At 46.7% G+C, this 22,385-nt stretch overlaps 1 protein-coding gene across 1 annotated transcript in view; it reads right to left on the minus strand.

Moving 5' to 3' along the window:
- SAV1 (salvador family WW domain containing protein 1) overlaps positions 1 to 19,567 on the minus strand; it is a 69,961-nt gene extending 50,394 nt beyond the window's left edge. The window contains exons 1-2 of the mRNA XM_033951926.1: positions 19,007 to 19,567; positions 12,239 to 12,685 (exon numbers count right to left, since the gene is read on the minus strand). Of these exons, the coding sequence (XP_033807817.1) occupies positions 12,239 to 12,685; positions 19,007 to 19,100 (541 nt within the window). The 5' untranslated portion in view covers positions 19,101 to 19,567. The remainder of the gene's footprint in view (positions 1 to 12,238; positions 12,686 to 19,006) is intronic.
- Positions 19,568 to 22,385: the final 2,818 nt, after the last annotated feature.

Raw genomic sequence — 22,385 nt, forward strand, 5'->3', positions numbered from 1 at the left:
GTGTAGCAACATTCCATGCTACCAATACAGGGCAAGCAGTGGCTTCCCCCATGTCTTTCTCAATAACAGACTATGGACTTTTTCTCCAGGACCTTGTCCAAACCTTTCTTAAAACCAGCTACACTATTTGCTCTTACCACATCCTCTGGCAACACTTTCCAGAGCTTAACTATTCTCTGAGTGAAAAAAATTTCCTTCTATTGGTTTTAAAAGTATTTCCGTGTAACTTCATAGAGTGTCTCCTAGTCTTTGTAATTTTTGATGGAGCAAAAAATCGATCCACTTGTACCCATTCTACTCCATTAAGGATTTTGTAGACTTCAATCATATCTCCCCTCAGCCTCTTTTCCAAGCTTAAGAACCCTAACCGTTTTAGTCTTTCCTCATACGAGATGAGTTCCATCCTCTTTACCATCTTGGTTGCTCTTCTTTGAATCTTTTCTAGCACCACTATATCTTTCTTGAGATAAGGAGACCAGAATTGAACGCAATACTCCAAATGAGGTTGCACCATGGAGCACTATGACATTAGTCTTGTTAACCATCCCTTTTTAATAATTCCCAGGATCCTGTTTGCTTTCTTGGCCGCCGCCACACATTGGGCGGAAGGTTTCATCATAATGTGTACAATGATGCCCAGATCCTTTTCTTGGACGCTAACTCCCAAGGTGGACCCTAGCATCCAGTAACTGTGATTCCGGTTATTCTTCCCAATGTGCATTACTTTGCATTTGTCCATATTAAATTTCATCTGCCACTTGGACGCCCAATCTTCCAAACAGGACAGACAAACAGGATGTCATGGATATGGTTAAGGGGAACGGTTAATCAGCAGACTGGGTTGGAGAACAGAGAAGTAGGGTTAAGGATTGATGGCTATATCAAAAAGGTGAGTTTTCCGTCTGCTTTTAAACAAGGTAAGGGGCTTGACTGACAAACTCGGGTAATTTATTCCAGGCATAGGGGCAGCTAGATGAAAGGAACGGTTCAAAAATGGTTCATAAACCATAACTGAATCATGAAGACATTAAATTCAAGTGCTGACCAGTCATGAGTAGGTTCAGCCACAAATCTCAGACCAACCTATAAATGGCAAAATATGCAAACCCCCTCCGCCCCCCCAACTTTTCATCAACATGCAAATTAAAACCACCCAACAGTATTGTATTCTTGGGCTGAATACTGTGTGTTACAATTTGCCTCTATCAAAACTAAATAATCCTTATGAAGTAACCCATCAGGACAACATAAAATATGTTTAATCAAGGAAGAGATCTAAAACAAGATTTCTTAATGAATAGAAAAATATCACTAATTTGAAAACCAGGGTCTTAACTTAATCAACAAACCCCCCCTTCTGCATGAACAAATTTTTAGAAAAGGCAGAATAAGTAAAAGACAAGACAAGACGGACACAATATAAATTGTTATATTCCCTCAACCAGGTTTCAGCGAAGCAAACAAAATCAGGTATTGTTTCAACAACAAAATCAGGGTTTTTCACTGAGCAGGCATTGATCTCAGACAAAAGATATATCACAGTGGTAAGACACTGAACTAGGCAAGTAAGCAGTAGAGGTACAGTAGCAAGAGTATGATCAACTCTAGAAAATAAACACTGTGGTGCTAAAGAAAAATTATGTTCTTACCTGTTAATTTTCTTTCCTTTAGATGCAGCAGATGAATTCAGAGACCAATGGGATAGCACACATCTACCAGCAGGTGGAGATAGAGAAACTGATTAACAGCTGGTCCTATGGCTGGCACAGCTCCCGAATCTTCAGTATTGCTCCTTGCCCAAGCATCCGTAACCATCAATATGCTTAGCATGTAATAAACATCAAATTTCAAAAGATAATAATATAGAATACAACTATCAATAATAACAGACTTCAAAAGTAGCAAAAGAAAAAACGACAAGTCAATATCCAGAAAGGGTGGGGCTCTGGATTCATCTGCTGCATCTAAAGGAAAGAAAATTAACAGGTAAGAACATATACTTAGCAACAGCAGCAGATGAATCGAGACCAATGGGATGTAGCAAAGCAATCCTCAATCTAAGTGGGAAGCGAACGCCGCCTCTGCAACAACCGTAGCACTAAACTGAGCCTCTGCATAAGCCCCCACATCCAACCGGTAATGCTGAGATAAAGTATTCTTGGAAGACCAAGTAGCTGCATGACAAAACTCCTCCAAGGTAAAAACCTCTGGACTAAGTCCAAGAAGTAGCCATCGCTCTGGCTGAATGATCATGAAGTTCTTCCACCAACCGCTTCCCTACCATCAAGTAAGCGTAAAGAATGTCCTCCTGGATCCTTCGAGCGATGGAAGCTTTGGATGCTGCCATACGTTTATCGCATCCCTTGGAGAATACAAAGAGGTGATCTTAACGACTAAAAGTCATTGGAAACCTACAGATTGCGGAGAATGCTACGCAATTTTAAGAAACGCAGTGAAGAAAAGCTCGCCTCCCCATTCCTCCTGTGAGAGCGGCATAAAAAAAAGGATGACACCACCTTAGAAAGAAATTGTGGTACTGTCCGAACTGACACTCCAGAATTTGTAAATCAGAAATAAGAATCCCCACCTTCCAAGGCCTACAACTCAGAAAACCGCTGAACTGAAGCCATGGCCACAAGAAACATCGTGTTCAACGTCACAGCCTTTTAGAGTCTCAAAAGACAAGGTTGAAACGGAGCCTTCTGTAAACTGCGAAGAAGTACCTTAAGACTGTACTCCGGACAGGGCTTCTTAAGAGCTGTACGGATATACTGTACTCCTTTTAGGAACTGAACTACATAAAGCTGAGAAGTAAGTGAAGAGCGAGATACTTAGCCATTGTAACAAGCTAAGATTGCCACTTGAAGCTGAGGAGAATTGAATGCTAAGCCCTTGGCAATATGCTTGTGCCAAAAAAGAAAAAATATAAAGCACAGAAGTCTGGAAGGGTGCCAATGTTGAGAAGTACCCAAGAAAGGAAAAGCCTCCAAATGGTAGCATAAGCCACAGGTGAAGACGTCTGTATTGCCTGGAGAAGAAATAACCTGCTTTGCATAACTCTTACACGTCAGCCATGACTTTTCAAAAGCTAGGTCGTAATCCAAAGTAGGATGAATATCCATGCTGATTGGACTCTAGGTGAGTAAATCCAGAGATAACGGGAATCTCAACAGTTCGGCCATCGAAAGACTCATCAGATCTGCATAGCAAGGACGGCACAGCCAATCTGGAGATTCTCTGATTACTGTGCCCTGAAAGTGAGTTTGAGATGGCAAATCCATCCAATCATCAGCCAGGGGAAAACATTTAAAAAAGAGAAACCAGAGGTGAGAAAGAAGCAACGCTGCTACCCCCTCTGACTGCCACTCCCTGCGTCTGCTGAAGAAGCTAGGAAGCTTTGAATTTCGCTACAAAGCCATGAGGTCTAGTTCTAAGAGATTTCACCTTTATACAAAGAGCTGGAATGCCTGAGTGAATAGTTCCCAATTTCCAGGATGTAGAAGATTTTACTACTACTATTTATTATTTCTAAAGTGCTGAAAGGCGTACACAGTGCTGTACATTTTAACATACATTAGACGGTCTCTGCTCAGATTTTGTGATGAGAAAGTCTATCTAAACCCTTTTCCTGTCCTATAAAATGATGCGCTGACAGAAGAGGAAGATGAGATTCCACCCACTGAAGTAGAACCATTACTTTACTCGCCAACTAAGTACATCACGTACTTTCCTGGCTGTAGAGAAATACCACCGTCATAACACTGTCCTAAAAGACCTTTATCATCATTCAAGAAGAATGGTCTGAAACTCCTGAAACAGTAGCCTGACCATGCTTCAGTCCAGAAGAATGAACGAGTACTGAGTCTCCTCTTAATACCAGACTCCTTGCGCTGAGGATTGAAGGCACTGAGCCCCCAACCCGACAGCTTGGGATGTTTGATGACTATAAGCCAGTCCAGCAAAGACCGAGGAATGCCTTTGAAAAGATTAATCTCGCTGAGTCACCAAATGATATTAAGCGATGCTTGAGGAGCCTACTAGACACTACAATTGGAGCCTTGAGAAACCGGGAACCACTGGAACAAAAGCGACTGCTGTAGCGTTCTCACATGAAAGCGAGCCAAAATTTCCAACGGAGTCACCACCATAGATCCTAGAACCTGTACAGAATCCCATACTATTGTTCTTGGTGAATGAAGAAGATGACAAACCTGAGACTGTAACCTGTTGCCCCAGTCTCTAGGAAGAAACATATTCCTCTCCTACGTGAACAACATCCTCCGATATTCCAATAATTAGTACAGGAGAAAAGAGCTCTTTGGAAATTTGAAGATTCAAATCCAAAGAATTGAAGAAAAGAAGTTCAAATAAAAGAAATCACCCGTTTGTGTCTGACAAATTGACCTCGCTGAAAGACATCCAAATCAAGCAGTTGTCTAAGAAAGAAAGTACCTGAATCTCCTGTTTGTGCCAAAATGCCACTATTGCTCTCATTTTCTAACATATTCATGGAGCCGTGGCTAGGCCAAATGGCATTTTGCCAAAGCTGATAGCGCTGCTCGATGAGAGCCAAGCGAAGATAGTGCTAATTCGGTGTCCATAGGAAAATTGTACATATTCTCACAGTTTTTCTCTGGAAATGGCTAACTCTGAGAAACTAATTTACCAAAATGAGATCCAGCCCCCATCTGACCAATTCCCCCATCTTAGGCACTATGAAGTAAATGGAATAACTTCCCTTAGTTTCGGAAGAACTAAAACTACTGCCCCATGTACCAGTAATACTTAAAAGGGGTCTCGCACAAACGTAACCTTTGGAAGCTCAATACATGGTGACTCCAAGAAAGAATCTGAAATGGGAGGAGTATTCAAAGTTGCAAGCATCCTGAAAAATGCCCAAAGCCCTCTGACCTAACATCATAGTGTCTCCCCCCTCATGAGAAAGCATAAAGAGTCACCAGAGGAAGTGAAGAGCAGACAGTTGGCTGGATGAGAGCTGTAAATTCTGAAGAAGAAAGGAACTATCCTACAAAAAAAATCCAGCTTTGCGATGTAAGATGGAGTATGTTGGAATTCTGAAAACAGTACTAACTCCGTGCAATGTTAGCCAAAAACTTACTGCCTTTAAAGTGAAGACATACTAGACGTAATCTAGAAGCTGCATTGACTGCCCCATGGGAAACAATCCGTACCCTAATTGTTATCCCTAAAGAGAGCGTCAGGGATGATTTCAACAGCCACATAGCGTTTGCTACTCTGTGGGTTTGGGAGAATAGGTAACTTGTCCCTGGTTAGAAGGAGCCACACAGCTCTTCCTGCCAGTGTAAAGGAATGTCTAGCAGGTGCCATGAGAAGATGGTGACCTGAGAAATCTGTGCGAGAAGTTTTGAAACTTGCAGTCCCTGGCACCCTAAAAATAGAAAAGACAGTTCTGCCCATAGAAAGATGTGAAGTGCCATTATGACCCTAGAAACTCCTCCAAATTCGTAATCTATTCGTACTATGTTCAGGAGTCAATTCCATAGTGTTACCAGACACACACAGCACTGCACAGAGGCACAAAGAATAAGAAAACCTCTAAATCTCCATAGACTCGCCCTTCAGGGACCCCAAGAGATACAAGAAGATACCTGTATGAAACACATCAATTTGCCTTCTGCTGACCCATAACGGCAAAAAAAACAAGACTGTGCAGCTAAGCCCAGGGCAGAATCTCATTCTTAAGCACTGTGAGGCATAACAGTACAGTCTTTATTAAAGTAGTTAAGTCTTTTCAAGTAGAGAGAGTGGGAAACACACAAGGTATATCACCGCAACAGTGGCAAAAGCTGTTGAAACACTCCCGATGCATAGAACCCCGAAAACAGGGAAGCCGTGGGATACAGTGACCTGTCAGCTGCAAAATAAACCCCATGAATGCTGCGGTGCTCCCGCTAGCGCCAGAGATCCAAGCGCATGCCTGTTTCATGCTGAAATGAGCCTGCTCTATCAAATTGCATTAAAAACCTACCCGGAGCCAACCATTAAAATATTTTCCCCACTGTTATGGCATAAAATGCTTAAAATGAACATTTGAGAGAAATAAATGAATACTGCTTTGTTCTCCTCAACTTAGGAAAATAAGCATGCGCCTCTTGCGCTCGGTCAGGAACTGGCTATGTGAAGAACGGGATCCGGAAGGTTCGCCCCCCACATTTCGCCCCCAGCAATTCGCCCCTCACATTTCGCCCCCCACATTTCGCCCCCAGACACATTTCGCCCCCACACATTTCGCCCCCGCACATTTCGCCCCCCGGATGTTTCGCCCCCACACATTTCGCCCCCGCACATTTCGCCCCTGAGTGTCAGACTATTCCTCTCGCAGGCGATTTCTTTGCCGACACGACGGCGCTCTCGATGAGGGAGAGGACGGTGGGGGCGGCCCGCCCGGAACTTGCGTGCGGGTCCGCCCGCCTTAGAGCGCTGCGCCTTCTTGCCGATCGGCTTTCTGCCCTCGGCGTTTTTTAAACTTGTTGCCGGCTCTCCCCGCGTGGAGCTGGTGCAGGAGGGGGGGGTGCGGCTTGCAAGGAGTCGGGGCGTCGGCCGCGCCGGCTTTCAGGGCCGCCGACTCCCTCCTCCCTGGCCGCAGGTTGCTTTGCCGTTCGGGGTCGGCTAATCGTTGGGGGGGGCGGCACCTCTGCCCAGGCCGCGGGCCGCGTGTGAGCCAGCGGCTCGCGGCACCGAACAACTCTCTTCCTGGCAACTATATGAGCGGGGCGGGTCGCCCCACACGTGCGGGCTGGTCCGCCTGCCCGGGAGCATCGGATCGGATTCCTGCCCTTAGCCGGTAGTCTTCCCTCCTCTCATACCGCGGGCTGCGTTGGAGCCAGCGGCCCGCGGCGCAAAAACGCACCGTACCGGCGCTCCCCTCCTCCCGGCCGGGCCGCTTGGGGGCTCCTTCTCCCCCTCCGGCACCAATGGCCGACCGCACCAGACCGGCGCTTCCTTCCTCCCAGGCCGCGAGCCGCGTAGGAGCCAGCGGCCCGCGGCAAAAAACGCATTAGACCGGCGCTCCCTTCCTCCCAGGCCGCGAGCCGCGTTAGGGCCAGCAGCTCGTGGCGCAGAACGCGCGTGCCGGCGCTCCCCCTGTAGCGGCTGGCGGCGCCGACCGCAGCGGACCGGCGCTCCCCTACTGCCGGGCCGCGGGCCGCGTTGGGGTTGTCTGCTCGCGGTGGCGTTCGGGGTCGGCGGGTCGTTGGGGGGGGCCGCGCCTCTGCGCGGGCCGCGTTTGGGCTGGCGGCTCGCGGCGCCGAGCGACTCTCTTCGCGCTGGGGGGCGGCGCCGGCGTTCGGGGGCGCATCAGCATACTCCCTGACTCCTTAAAAAAAAAAACCGCTACAAATTCAAAGTGCACAGCTGGCGGCCCTGCAGCTCCGGACTTCCCCACACCTGCTCTCTCCCCCCCCCCCCGATCACTATTATTTTAAATGTTATGGCAGCCACGGCGCTGTATCCATCGGAGGAGACTTCTAACCTCGGCCTGCCCCGGAACTCTTCCTGCAACAGCAACTTCATGGCCGAGGTTAGAAGTCTCCTCCGATGGATACAGCGCCGTGGCTGCCATAACATTTAAAATAATAGTGATCGGGGGGGGGGGAGAGAGCAGGTGTGGGGAAGTCCGGAGCTGCAGGGCCGACATTAGAGGCAGTGAGAACAGCCAGCTGTGCACTTTGAATTTGTAGCCTGCCGTCGTGTCGGCAAAGAAATCGCCTGCGAGAGGAATAGTCTGACACTCAGGGGCGAAATGTGCGGGGGCGAAATGTGTGGGGGCGAAACATCCGGGGGGCGAAATGTGCGGGGGCGAAATGTGTGGGGGCTAAACATCCGGGGGGCGAAATGTGCGGGGGCGAAATGTGAGGGGCGAATTGCTGGGGGCGAAATGTGGGGGGCGAAACTTCCGTGAACCGTGAAGAACACACCTGGAGCCGTTCAAATATTCACTTCCACCTGGACGCAGGAACTGCCAAGCAGAGTCCGCCTCGGAGAGAAATCCCACTACCGCTGTGGTGCTGCTGCCAGAGTATGAAAACAAGCGTGTGCCTACAACACACAGGAAGGCACCAGTTTCCATCAACGGAGCTCTATCCATACACCTGAAGCCCTTTACTGAACAAACTTCATACAAATGTAAATTTACTTGTCAGTCGCTAAACCATTTCTACAAAATATAGCGTTTGATAAAAAACATATTCCTTCTGTAGATTCACACCGAATCCGCAGCTCCACCACAACCAGAAAAGAAGTTCAAATAAAACATATACTCACAACTTTGTTGATAGTGCTGGCAGATGCCGGTCGCTCAGCACTATGTGGGCAGAAATGTTTAATAGTCACTGTGGTCTTTTTTTTTTATAGTGAAGGGAAAGAAGAAAAATCGAGACCCAGTCAGACCCCCTATCATTGGAGGGAGGGTGAAGCAGGGATCTGGGGGGGGGGGGCAGGTGTAACCCCTAAAGCTGGCACCGTTCAGCCAGACACCCCTGTCTCACTGAAGAGAAACCTCAACAGGAGAAATAGAATTGCCATCTCACTGAAGAGAAACCTTAACAGGAGAAAATAATTGCCCAGTCACAGCCAGAATCCGGGAGCTAGGTGAATAGCAACCATTGCCAGTTGGGAGATAAAGCATACTGAAGATGCAGGAGGCGTGCTAGCCAATAGGACCACCTGTTAATCAGTTTCTCTATCTCCACCTGCTGGTAGATATGTGCTATCCCATTGGTCTCTGGATTCATCTACTGCTGTTGCTAAGGAAAGGGCCATGATGTTCATGACCAATAGAAACAGGTATAGAGTAAAAATCTATAGTAATTAAAGAATCAGTACGGGTAGTTCTCGGATTAAGAACAAGTTACATTTTTTAAAGCTGTTCTTAAGTCAGACTTGTATGTAACTCAGAACTTGTAGAGTTTTAAGATTATTGCTGCTTACCTCTGCTCCCAGCTGACAAAAGGGCCAACTGTCCTTTCCAGTGCTCCCTATAAGGTACAGCATGCACAACCACATACTGTTCTTAATGTGGCCATGAGAGGAGGAGTGTTAAATGCATAGATTCTGGACTGAAGTAAATAAGGTAAAAGTCCAGCTGTAATGGAGCAATCCAATGAAAAGGAATAGTAAAAGGATTGTAGTCTTGCTGGACAATAGGAGAAGGGCCTACATCTCCTTGGCTGATAAGACAGCAATTGAACAGTAGAAATTTCTGTCATGCATATTCATTAGGGATATCTGAAAACACACTGGCGATCCTTGAAAACTGAGATTAAATGAAAATTAGGTTCTTGCCTGGATAATCTTGTTTCTGTTAATATATACAGGAGTCTGTGCATTAAGTGATCAGCCCATACTCACGAACCACTTGCAGAAGAGTGTCAATCATATCTTTCAGCTCCTCCCCCTTCACCAATAGAGTATAGTTTCCTCTTCAGTTTGTACCATAACATAATATCGTGCTTCTAAACCGCATAACCGCAAGTTCATCGCGGTTTACAAAAGATTATATTAAAAGAAAGTAACAAGAGAAACACAATAGAACTACTTGGCCAGATATTTTGAGAAGAGATAAGTTTTCAACTGGATTCTAAAATGTTTATAAGAACAAGTTGTAAGCAACAATGATCAAAATTCTTTATCATAGGAAGCTGCCTAAAATGCTAGTGTATGATCGAGAAATTTCTTGCTTTTACAACCCTGAACAGATGGAAAAATGAAAAATCAAGCTCTACTGTAACATGAGAAAAGAGGAGGGGCATGGGGAACTTCCCTAGAAATAACACACATTTCTGTTCTGCTCTGTAACTCATTAAAAAAAACAATTAGCAGCATGAACTTGCAACGGTTCACGGAAGTTTCGCCCCCCACATTTCGCCCCCAGCAATTCGCCCCTCACATTTCGCCCCCGCACATTTCGCCCCCCGGATGTTTCGCCCCCACACATTTCGCCCCCGCACATTTCGCCCCCCGGATGTTTCGCCCCCACACATTTCGCCCCCGCACATTTCGCCCCTGAGTGTCAGACTACTCCTCTCGCAGGCGATTTCTTTGCCGACACGACGGCAGGCTACAAATTCAAAGTGCACAGCTGGCTGTTCTCACTGCCTCTAATGTCGGCCCTGCAGCTCCGGACTTCCCCACACCTGCTCTCTCCCCCCCCCCCCCCGATCACTATTATTTTAAATGTTATGGCAGCCACGGCGCTGTATCCATCGGAGGAGACTTCTAACCTCGGCCATGAAGTTGCTGTTGCAGGAAGAGTTCCGGGGCAGGCCGAGGTTAGAAGTCTCCTCCGATGGATACAGCGCCGTGGCTGCCATAACATTTAAAATAATAGTGATCGGGGGGGGGGGAGAGAGCAGGTGTGGGGAAGTCCGGAGCTGCAGGGCCGGCGTTAGAGGGAGTAAGAGCTGATGGTGCCACAGGGTCCCGCGTTGGGGGGGGGGGAGGGAGGAAGAAAGAAGATGGGGGTCATAATCCAACGCTACCTCGGCCTGAGGTGTGGGGAAGTCCGGAGCTGCAGGGCCGGCGTTAGAGGGAGTAAGAGCTGATGGTGCCACAGGGTCCCGCGTTGGGGGGGGGAGGGAGGAAGAAAGAAGATGGGGGTCATAATCCAACGCTACCTCGGCCTGAGGTGTGGGGAAGTCCGGAGCTGCAGGGCCGGCGTTAGAGGGAGTAAGAGCTGATGGTGCCACAGGGTCCCGCGTTGGGGGGGGAGGGAGGAAGAAAGAAGATGGGGGTCATAATCCAACGCTACCTCGGCCTGAGGTGTGGGGAAGTCCGGAGCTGCAGGGCCGGCGTTAGAGGGAGTAAGAGCTGATGGTGCAGGGCCGGCGTTAGAGGGAGTAAGAGCTGATGGTGCCACAGGGTCCCGCGTTGGGGGGGGGAGGGAGGAAGAAAGAAGATGGGGGTCATAATCCAACGCTACCTCGGCCTGCCCCGGAACTCTTCCTGCAGCCACCACCCGCCTAGGCAGGAACATGAAGTTGCTGTTGCAGGAAGAGTTCCGGGGCAGGCCGAGGTTAGAAGTCTCCTCCGATGGATACAGCGCCGCGGCTGCCATAACATGAAGTTGCTGTTGCAGGAAGAGTTCCGGGGCAGGCCGAGGTTAGAAGTCTGCCATAACATTTAAAATAATAGTGATCGGGGGGGGGGGGGAGCAGGTGTGGGGAAGTCCGGAGCTGCAGGGCCGGCGTTAGAGGGAGTAAGAGCTGATGGTGCCACAGGGTCCCGCGTTGGGGGGGGGAGGGAGGAAGAAAGAAGATGGGGGTCATAATCCAACGCTCAGGGGCGAAATGTGCGGGGGCGAAATGTGTGGGGGCAAAACATCCGGGGGGCGAAATGTGTGGGGGCGAAATGTGTGGGGGCGAAATGTGTCTGGGGGCGAAATGTGGGGGGCGAAATGTGAGGGGCGAATTGCTGGGGGCGAAATGTGGGGGGCGAACCTTCCGGATCCCACTTGCAACATAGGTGTTTCAATGGACCAACTTGCAGTGTGCAACTAGAACTAACACATAAGCTCGATAATTCAGTATTTTATTAGTAAGTTAATCATACATGTTCATCCAACTGACAGGAGAAGAACTCCAGTTCTGGACCATAGAGTTGTCAGAGGCAGAAAGCAGGTGAATTACAGAAAACGCAGGGCAGGTAATAACCTAATCTTTTATTCTGTTACATGTACACAGGAGTCCGTATATTAGGTAACGTACCAAAACGTCTAGGGAGAGACAGATGAGCTTGCTCGCTAGACTGATGATCCAAAAGCGGTGTCGAGCCACTATGGCCACTTTGTAGAACTTTGTAAAGGTAAGCAGAGTAGATCAAGTAGCTGCTCTACAGATCTTTTTGGCAAAACTGTCTGGGACTCCACCTAAGAAGATGCCACACTTCTTGATTCGCTTGCAAAAGGAAAAACTGGTGGAGGAAGAGCTGAAAGATGTGATTGACACCCTTCTGCAAGCAGTTCGCGAGCATGGATTGATCACCTAATGTAAAGGTTCCTATGTATGTGAAACAGAAGATGAAGCTTAGAGCTTAATGTAACTGCAGCAAAGTCAATCTTGATAAATGGCAAAATAAACAAACACACACACAAAGATCCTGAACAAGTATAATCTTTAAAGTATGACAACAGTGGTTTGAGAACAGATTAAAGAATCATATTTCTATAAGACAAATTGCTTTATTAAATAATTACACTTGCCTGCTGGGTGTCTCCCTTGACTCTGTGGCATCCTCTGAAAATGGTCATTATTGTGCTCATAACACCTGTATTCCTCATGTGTACGATCACCCAATGCCTGTCTCCTTCGTGCATCATAGAAGTGATCATAGTGATAGCGGGCACCATTTTCTCCATTTTCCACAATTGAATTAGCATCTGTTAAGAAGGACTGAGAGGAACCACCATATTCCCGAGGCATATCAGTCCTGATGATATAAGAAGGCGCAGACAGTCTATTGCTCTCTCGTCTGATGACCTCATGAGGTGCTCTTTGGACTGGAGCTCGTAGGAAACTCTGGTTTCTGGCCACTGCACCTTCCTTAGCAGCAGCAGCAGCAGTATAGGCAAAAGAACCAGAATCTGGAAGACCGATATCAGTTCGCCTTGGAATGGTTGGACCATGGCGAATAAAAGAAGGCATCAGATCTAAGGTAAGGCAAAAAGTATAAATGTATTATGTATATAGCTTTTATGAAAGAAAGTATGAACTCAGCGTTACAGCTAAATTAAGCTTAAGGAATTATCAGCTAGAATTAATGTGTGCTAAAGCAGTAGCGCATGTTAGTATTAGCAAATAGGTTCTACGGCATAATACGAGACCCATGAGAAAATAACACTTGCTAAGAGTAGAAATACACATTAAAAAGCTAGAGTTAATATTTGCCACATTTGTCACTATATTACGAGACAACCGATAAATTAGCTAAATGGTCAGTAATAGGGAATGAGGACTATCTTTCAGAAAGGAAGACCTTGGGATAGATGAGCACTAGGTCTAAACTCTTATGTACTACCTTGCCCATCAATAGGTATGTCTAGGCGGTTTACAATCTAAAATAGGGGTAAGTTTCATAGGTACACAAGAGGGGATAAATACAGATAGGATAGCAGGGATGAAACCCAATTAGGGAGGGTACTGTGCTGTTGTTTCACTACTGGCATACTGCAGGCAAAGGGATTAAGTATATGCCTCAGAAAACAGGAAAGTTTTTATGTTTATTCTGAACTGTTGTTGGGAGGTTTGTCGTCGAAGACACAGAGAGTTTATCCTAGAGCTCGGGGCCTTGAACTGAGAAAACTGTGTGGTGGTATATCAGATACAAACTCACAAAAAGCGGGAACGCTAAGTAGGTTTTGTTGAGAAGGTCTAAGAGTTCTAAGAGGACAATACTGTACATCATACTGTTTACTGTTGGCAGTGGGAAAGTGGAGAGCAAGTGCTACGGAAGGGTGGCTACAACAAGATTTGCTAATGGCTAAGCTCACAGTCATACAGTTGGAGTAGCTAGACTTCTGATGCCTAATATAAAAAAATGGAACAGGAGCCAGCGCCACCAATGATGCCTAGATACTGGGGTTGGTAGAAAGAAGAATGCAGTAAACCACTGAGTAGATTCAAATTCTGTATTGTTAATAGCATGCATTGTGTGTAAGGTCCAGCAACACTGTGAGATTTGAGACATTTGCTTCTATGAAATTATCTACTATAATTTGATTGATTGATGATTACCAATTATGTTGTGTCTAAGGCAGCCCTGCACAACATGCGGCCCAAAATGGCTCTCACTGCGGCCTGCGCCTGATACGGCTCTCCCTTCCGTCTGTCTTCCTCAGATTTCCTCCCTTTAAAGCTAATTAAGGCAGCCTGCTAGGTTGCAGGCTGCCGTCAGTCTCCGCAGCATGTTCCCTCTGCTGCAGTCCCTCCCCTGACGTCAGAGGAGGGGCAGAACCACGTCAGAGGAACGTGCTGAGGAGGCCAACGGCACCCCGCCATTTCTTATTCTGTGCCTCTTGCTCATCCTCTCGTAGTTGCTTGCTGGCGGCATGGGTCATGTCCAGCCGTGGCTCAGCACACCCAACAGCTCCAGCTGCTGCTGTTGGAGGCCAGTCCTTTATCCAAACCACTTTGCAAAAATGCCAGGATACGAGCTAAGGAGGCTACTGAAGGTGAAACTGCTCTCTCCGCACACCAAGACTCAAAGAACCTCTACACTCCAGCATAGGTCACTGAAGAAGATTGCTTCTTGGCCTGCAGTAGGGTAGTGATGACCTCATCTGAATATCCCTTCTTCCTCAAATTTGCCCTTTCAAGAGCCAGGCTGTAAGACCAAAGATGGAGGGATCCTCCATGAGGACTGGACCTTGAGACAGGAAACCCCGCCATCCTCTCAGTGGCAATTGGTTGGCTACCAGCAGTCTGACCAAGTCTGTGAAAAATGGACACTTGGGCCAGTCCAGTACTACTAATACCACCAGACTCGGATGGCGAGCAGCAGAAGTACTCAATTCCAATCAATTTGAATCTATTTGTTTACAGAAAAAAAACAGACTCACCAATTCATGAGCAGTGGCACCAGCCTCCTTGCCGCTAATCTATTTTGCAGAGGCCTGTTTGGGCTTTCCCTCTCCCGGAGTCCTTCCATCTAATGTAATTTCCTGTTTCACGAGCTCACATCCCCCTGGCTTCTTCTCTTTTGCCTTTTATTTTTTTTTTTACTGGTTAGCTATTTCAGCACACTCCTTTCCAGAATCAATCCTGTCACTCTACTCCCCCAACAATGTTTATCTAATTCCCCCCCCCCTCCCGCATCTACCTTTAATTCAAAGCAAAACTTGTTGCCAAGCGGCAGTAGCGAATGTAATTCATAGAGCTACCCTGCTGCTAGTCAAGGTGTCTTCTCTCCATTGCGGCCGCCCCACCAGAAACAGGAAGTTGTCACTGAGGGCAGGCCGCAGTGGAGAGAAGACGCCAGGAATAGTATTTTTGGAAAGAGTAAATAAGCAATTCACATCTACTCTTTTCACTCCACTCAGTATTTTATAGACTTCTGTCACAAACCCTCTTTTCTTCAAGTTGAAGAGCCCTAGCCACTTTAGCCTTTCCTCATAGGGAAGTTGTCCCTTCCTTGTCATCAACAGCAGATGAATCCAGAGACTAGTGAGATTACATCCATCAACCAGCAGGTGAAGATAGAGAGCACTTGATTTATCATTGGGTATATCTTGGATGCACAGCCTCCTGGCCAACCAGCATACTCTATCTCCAGCAGGTGCATGAATGTTTCCCTCACAGCTCCTGGCTTCTGCTTGTGAATTTCGGTTCCAGGCCTGGATGTTTGGAAGGAGAGGTGTTCTGGCTGAACGGTGCCAGCTTTGGAGGTACACCTGGGCCCTCCCAGTGTCCCTACCTCACCCTCTTCAGGGTAACACCTGGGCCCACCCAGGTCCCTTACACTGCTGGATGTGGTGCCTTCTGGACTACAGGGCACAGCTCCTGGATTCTACGATGGATTTCTAGCCAGGCTTGGCAGCTACCGGCTTCAGTTTCCTAGATCAGAAAAGAGACATGTGCCTGTGGCATTCGGCCTCAGTTGAGACATGTGCCTGTGGCATTCGGCCTCAGGTGAGACATGGTCATGAGGCTTAGGCCTCAGTGGAGACATGAGCCTGGGGCTTAGGCCTCAGAGGAGATACGGGCTTGGGGCTTAGGCCTCAGTTGAGCTGCAGGATGGGGGCTGTATAGTGTTATTTTTTTGGGGGGGAAGGGGGCAACAGTCCCTTTCCCCCTCCCCCCTCTATAACCTGGACACATATGACCCGTAAGCTCACTCGTTTGGTGGGCGCAGGGTTACAGAGGTCGCTATTTTCTTCAGAGAGGTGCCGATGGGAGGAGTTTGTTACTCCTTTGTCGCGTAGGATGGCCGAGGCTGATTCAGCCTTAGTCACGCATGGCCATTGGCCTGCAGCTGAGGCAGGCAGTAGGAGGCTCTGGGCATGGTCAGCCAAGGCCTTCCCTCCCGCTACGAATGGATAGGGGTGGGCTGCAATTGCTGGCACCGCCGCTGTTAGTTTTTCTCCTCTCAGAGGATTGCTTGTATATCAAGTTAAAATTTAATTGAATGTTTTTTGCTTGTCTTGCAAAACACTTGTAAACCAAGTTGCTTGCAATCCAAGGTTTTACTGTATTTGTGTAGTTAATAGTGCGTTGTACGTAGGATTTTATGTTTAATTAATTGTATTGCATTTTCAGTTTGGAAAATCAATAAAGTTAAAAAGAAAAAAAAGACCTCACTAAACCTCTATCTACTAAGCCAACTATTATCTTTGTCTCAGCACTTACCCCAAGGGTATGTGCAAACCAGCCTTTTATATGTTTCATACCAAGGATGTGAACTGCTTACATTGCTTTGCACCCATGAACACACTAGCAAGTTTCCATAAACATTTTAACTCTGTCACAGATTTTTTTTTTTTTTACACAGGCATGGAAACTGATACACAGGACTTTACCCATAAATGAATCTTGATGTGATGGTCTTTATGTGTCATTAAGCATGTGAAGTTGTATGCTCATGTATCCAGACTAGAAAGACAATAAAAACTGATATGGAAAGATATCGTACCAGCAATCAAGGTTCTGTGGCTAGGAGCTGGTATTTAATCTAATATTGGTATGCGTTTTATCAAACGCATTAATCAATGCATGTTAAAGAATTATTTTATTTATTAGGATTTCTTTATTTTTAAAATCATAAACATACTAGAATAATTAATACACAAAGGAGGTAAGAAAACTGGACATAGTGGTAAGGGAAAACACCAGAACACCACAGAAGTGTCTGTTCCAAGCAATTACTGTGTGAATTGTATAGAGGAGAATCCTTAAGTACCAAGAAATGCAGCCTGAGACCAATAAAATGTATCAAAAACCTATACTATAACTATGGTAAATTGTAATCTGTTAATTGTATATTATGTATGTTAATCTGAGTTCTTTGGGAAAAACAGGATAGACAACGAATTAAATAAATAAATATTTCCCATCATTTTTGGGTGCCACAGGCTTGATCAAAAGGAATTTCCAAGTACACCTGGAGAGATTGCTTGCCTATGTTACATCTGATGGACTCCAGAGGGAAGTTCTGTTCGGCATGATGTAAGTTCTACGGTGAAAATTGACGGTAAATTTAAGAGACAGATCATACTCCACATACACTGGCTTAGGAGCGAAATTTACTCCTGTCATGGCATATGCAAAACTAACCTGCAAGGAAAAACTGCAGCCAAAGGGACAACTCTCTGACTGGATACCTCTAAATAGGTACCCCAAGGGCAGATAGATGCCTATTCCATAACAAAACCTAGACAACTAGTGTATGCTGGTATCAATGTATCTAACATTTAGATGCCTACCCCTAAACCACCCATAAGTGCAGGAGACTAAATGTGGCAGGCAGGGCCGGATTTAGATGAAAAGAGGCCCTAGGCTATTCCACTTATGAGGCCCTTTCACCTCCCATTTTTAAGTTTGTAAATTACATGAGAGGTAATAAAATACATCATTACTGTGATATATATCAATATGTTAAATGAAACATGTTGTTATCGGTACTAACCTTTATAAAAAATGTGACACGGATAATAAATAAAAAAAATTCGAGAATCTGAACCGGAGACAGGATCAGACCGGGGACCGGCGCGCGCCCCCACCCAGGGCTGAGACCGATTCCCCTCCGGAGCCGGGAAAGGGGTGGGGGGGGGGGAGAGGAGCAGCGGGATCCGATCCGGAGCACGTGTGCAATTCGGATTCCCCACCCCCGGCTGAATTTTGATGAGTCGCTGGCGCAGGCGCCGTGAGGAGTGACAAACAGAAGCACACCTCACACCACCAGGACTCAGTGTTTTAGTGTTCACTGTTTTTAGAATAGTGTAATTTTAATTTTGCTAACAATTTGAATGTAGGCCCCTCTTGATCTTGAGGCCCTAGGCTGAAGCCTAGTTAGCTTATAGGAAAATCCGGCCCTGGTGGCAGGGACTTGCATACAGTACAGTATTCTGTAAGTTACACATGTAAGTGGGAGCCCCATCTACTGTATGTCCTGCCCATGCATATACATCTCCCTTGCAAATACATGCTATGCAATATAAATATTTACACAACAGCACTTATGTATATATACTGTACTAGTATTCTGCTAAGTGTATACCTACATGCACATATGCTAATATTCAAAACATTTATCTATGCAGTGCCTAGATTATTGACTTGCCCTTAAAGTGTAGAATCAAGTGGACAGACTGAATGATCAAATTATACAAGTATGGGTGGCTCCCTTGATTTATACCATAACACTGTAGTAAGGACCACCATAAATTATAATTATCCACTGATAAAAGCAAAAAACACATATTGCTCAATACAATATTGTATCAAAATACAACTCATATTAGCAAAACAGATCACGTTCAAAAGTATATTAGTAATCGAGACCCCCTTTTTCTTAGGGGCTGGTTTAAATCTAACCAGAATGTAGGGCGTGTAGCAAGTATATAGGACCAATAGAGCACCACAACATTCAGTATAGTATAACATTCCTCACACCAGTAAATCAGTTACTTCTTATTACTTTGCTGCTTTTACTACCTTTGAGATATCTGAATGTAGCTTAACTTTGGAATGTGTTTTTATTTCAAGGACATTCCACAACAGCGTTTCTTCGCGGCTCTTATTACCACAGCTGGATCAGATTGCACGTATTATTTATTCACTGATGCAACTAGATATAAACAACCATCGCTTTACTTATTTAAAGCACAGACAAGGGAAAGGAGTCATTTCCCTGTTGCACAGGAAGGCGCGCCAGCAACAATCACTTTAAAAAGAGGAATGCGTCTGCCTAAGATTCCCATCTCCCCTCTCAGTTACCCCGGGCCCTTCTCCTACTCCCCCTGGCTGCTTATACTTACTCCTCAGCAACGGCGACGTCTCTTTCTTCACGTACTTTCCCTGCACTTCAGCAGGCTTGGAAACTTCCTTCTTGGTTTTCTTCCTGGACAGCATGCCTGCAGGTAAACCACTCCTGTTCTGGCGGCCACCCCCCACCCCCCTCTTCTATCTACCCAGCCGCACCGTCCGCGGCAGACCCGCGGGACACCGCCCGCATGCCCCACTCAGCTTAGCCCGCTCCGGTTCTGTCTTTCCTCCCCCGGGGCTCAGGGGGAGCGAGAGAGGTGGGGTGCGGGGCATCGCCCCGCCTCCCCCGGGGTCATCTTCTTCTCAGGTTCTGCCTTCGCGCTCCGTTCGACTCCGCCACTTTGTTCTCGGCCGGCAAGCTCGCGCCTGCTCCTCAACCCTTCTCCGTTCTACGCAGCGCGGCCGTGGCTGGCTCGCCACTTCACCTCTCCCACACGAAAAAAACTTTACGACGATCCTGTCTCACGCGACAGGCATTCTGGGAACAGAAAACTAGACGTAGGCAGGATTGCTTGACGTCAGTCACATCTCTACGTCAGAAGGAAGCCAGCTGGACGTTATGGAGGAGGCTCAGTGGAGCGCGGGTTGTGGCGCAGTACATGCAAAACGTCCCCGCACTGAGGCGCAGATAGGCCAAGAGATTCACTTGGATCACGTTCGTTAGCAGTCTTGCTCACGTTAAGCCTTTTTTTTTTTTTTTTTTTTACATTAGAGCCTCAGTGCCAGTGCACTGTTGAATTCAAGGCAAGTCTGAGAGATTTCCTGCTAGCTGCCTCACTGGGAAATACTTTTTCAGGGAGAGGGCAATGGATGCCCGGAATTCCTTATGGGTAGAGGTGGTGGGGACAAAACCAATTACAGAATTCAGAAACGTGCGGGATAAACACGGAGAACAAAATTAAAAAAAAAGGTAAATGAAGCCGGGTATTGAGGGTTATGTATAAAACCCGTACAGATTGGCAGGTACAATGCTGGCTACCTGGGTATATTGGATGGACTATAGGGGTCTTTGCCCTCATGATCCTCTTGTCCCACCTACAAGCAGGGCAGAATTAACCAATAGGCCAAGTAGGCACATGCCTGGAGCCTGATGAAGGTGGGCATCAACATTGTTTTTTTCCAAACGGTGATGGGCCCCTCCAGCATCGATCGGCGGTCCTCCCCCCCCCCCCCCCCCAATCAATGGAAAGTAAGACAAGCAAGCAACACGGGTAAGAAAGGCACCGGGAACTGTAATTGTGCAAGCAGTGGCCCAAACCTTCCCTCTGACGCAGCTTCCTGTTTCCGTCTGGTCACATAGTGGGGGTGGGGCAGGGGGCCTAGTGTACTTGTGTGCCTAGGGGCCTTCGACGAATTAATCCTGCCCTGTCTCCAAGTATATATGTGCAGGGAGAAACCTATGCACATAAGCAATCCAGTGGTGGAAGAGCAGCTTTCAGGCCAGAAAGTTTGCCCAAGTAACTGAGGTCACACCTGGCTATATTTAATAGTGGATCCTGTCCAGGCACTGCTTTGGAATTACGGAATGACATAGGGAGGGACATATTTTTCCCCCCATCCCCACAGGAACTCAATTTCCCCACGAGTTTTGTCACTGTCCCATTCCTGTAAACTCTGCCTTAACCCCACAAGCCTTGTGATGTTAAAGTGTTTGAGGCTTGTGCAGATGAGGACAGAGCAGGGACTGAAAAAGAACTTGCAGGGACAGAATATCTGGTCCGACGTCCACACTGTTGCTGGCTGCTTGCACAGGCCCAAGCTGAATATCAGCTGAGACCCTCAAATGCATCTTGTCAGTTTCTCTCCTCCATGCCCCCCCCCCAACAATACAGACACCCTCCCTGAACCCTCTGCCTTGATATTAGCTTTCCCCATTCCCAAGTCTACCTAAATCACTGGAGGTATCCCAAGCAGAATTGATCCATACTTGCTCCTAGGAGTGCCGTGTGCTAAAATGGCTTGTACAAGCTCTAATAATAACATAGAATATAAAAGGGCCAGTAGCTCATCCAGTCTGCCCACCTGCTATTTCCTCTTCTCCATAAGAGATCCCTTGTGCCTGTCTACTTTCTTGAATTCAGACACAGGCTCTGTTTCTAACATCTCTATCAGGAGACTATTTCACACCTCTACTACCCTTTCTAAAAACAAAAAAAAACAGTATTTCCTTATATTACTCCTAAGCATATTACCTCTTTGGCCTATGCTCTCATTCTGGAGCTTTCTTTCAATTATGGCACACTTATGGCATATGTATTAAAAAATTATCTGTTATCTCCCCTTTCCCATCTGTCCTTCAAAGTATACATATTGAGGTCTTTTAGTCTGTCCCCATACACACAGATTACTGACCATTTTAGTAGGCTTCTTCCAGACCGACTCCAACCTGTTTCTATATTTTTGAAGGTGTTCTCCAGAATTGTATACAATATTCTAAATGAGGTATCACCAGAGTCCTATATAGGAGCATCAATATCTCCTACAGAGGGGGAAGGCACAAGGAGATGGGTGAGATAAGAACATAAGAATTGCCACTGCTGGGTCAGACTAGTGGTCCATCATGCCCAGCAGTCCACTCACACGGTGGCCCTCTGGTCAAAGACAAGCACCCTAACTGAGACTAGCCCTACCAGCGTACATCTTTGTTCCGCAGGAACTTGTCTAACTTTGTTTTGAATCCCTGGAGGGTGTTTTCCCCTGTGACAGACTCCAGAACAGCATTCCAGTTTTCTACCACTCTCTGGGTGAAGAAAAACTTCCTTACGTTCATATGGAATATATCCCCTTTCAACTTTAGAGAGAGTGCCCTCTCATTCTCCCTACCTTGGAGAGGGTGAACAACCTGTCCTTATCTACTAAGTCTATACCCTTCAGTATCTTGAATGTTTCAATCATGTCCCCTCTCAATCTCCTCTGTTCGAGGGAGAAGAGGCCTAGTTTCTCTAATCATTCACTGTACAGCAGCTCCTCCAACCCCTTAACCATCTTAGTTGCTCTTCTCTGGACCCTTCGTGATCCCCTTCATCATTCCTAGCATTCTGTTTGCCCTTTTTGCCGCCGCCGCACACTGCGCGGATGGCTTCATTGACTTGTCAATCAGAACTCCCAAGTCCCTTTCCTGGGAGGTCTCTCCAAGTACCACCCCAGACATCCTGTATTCGTGCATGAGATTTTTGTTACCGACATGCATCACTTTACACTTGTCCACGTTGAACCTCATCTGCCATGTCTCTGCCCATTCCTCAAGCAGATTATGTCACGTTGCAGATCTTCACAATCTGCATCTTCACTACTCTGAATAACTTCGTATCATCCGCAAATTTTATCACCCTGCTCGTCATACCTATGTCCAGATTGTTTATAAAGATGTTG

The sequence above is a fragment of the Geotrypetes seraphini genome, chromosome 7 (genome assembly GCF_902459505.1).
Source record: "Geotrypetes seraphini chromosome 7, aGeoSer1.1, whole genome shotgun sequence".
In the NCBI taxonomy this organism is placed as follows: Eukaryota; Metazoa; Chordata; class Amphibia; order Gymnophiona; family Dermophiidae; genus Geotrypetes; species Geotrypetes seraphini.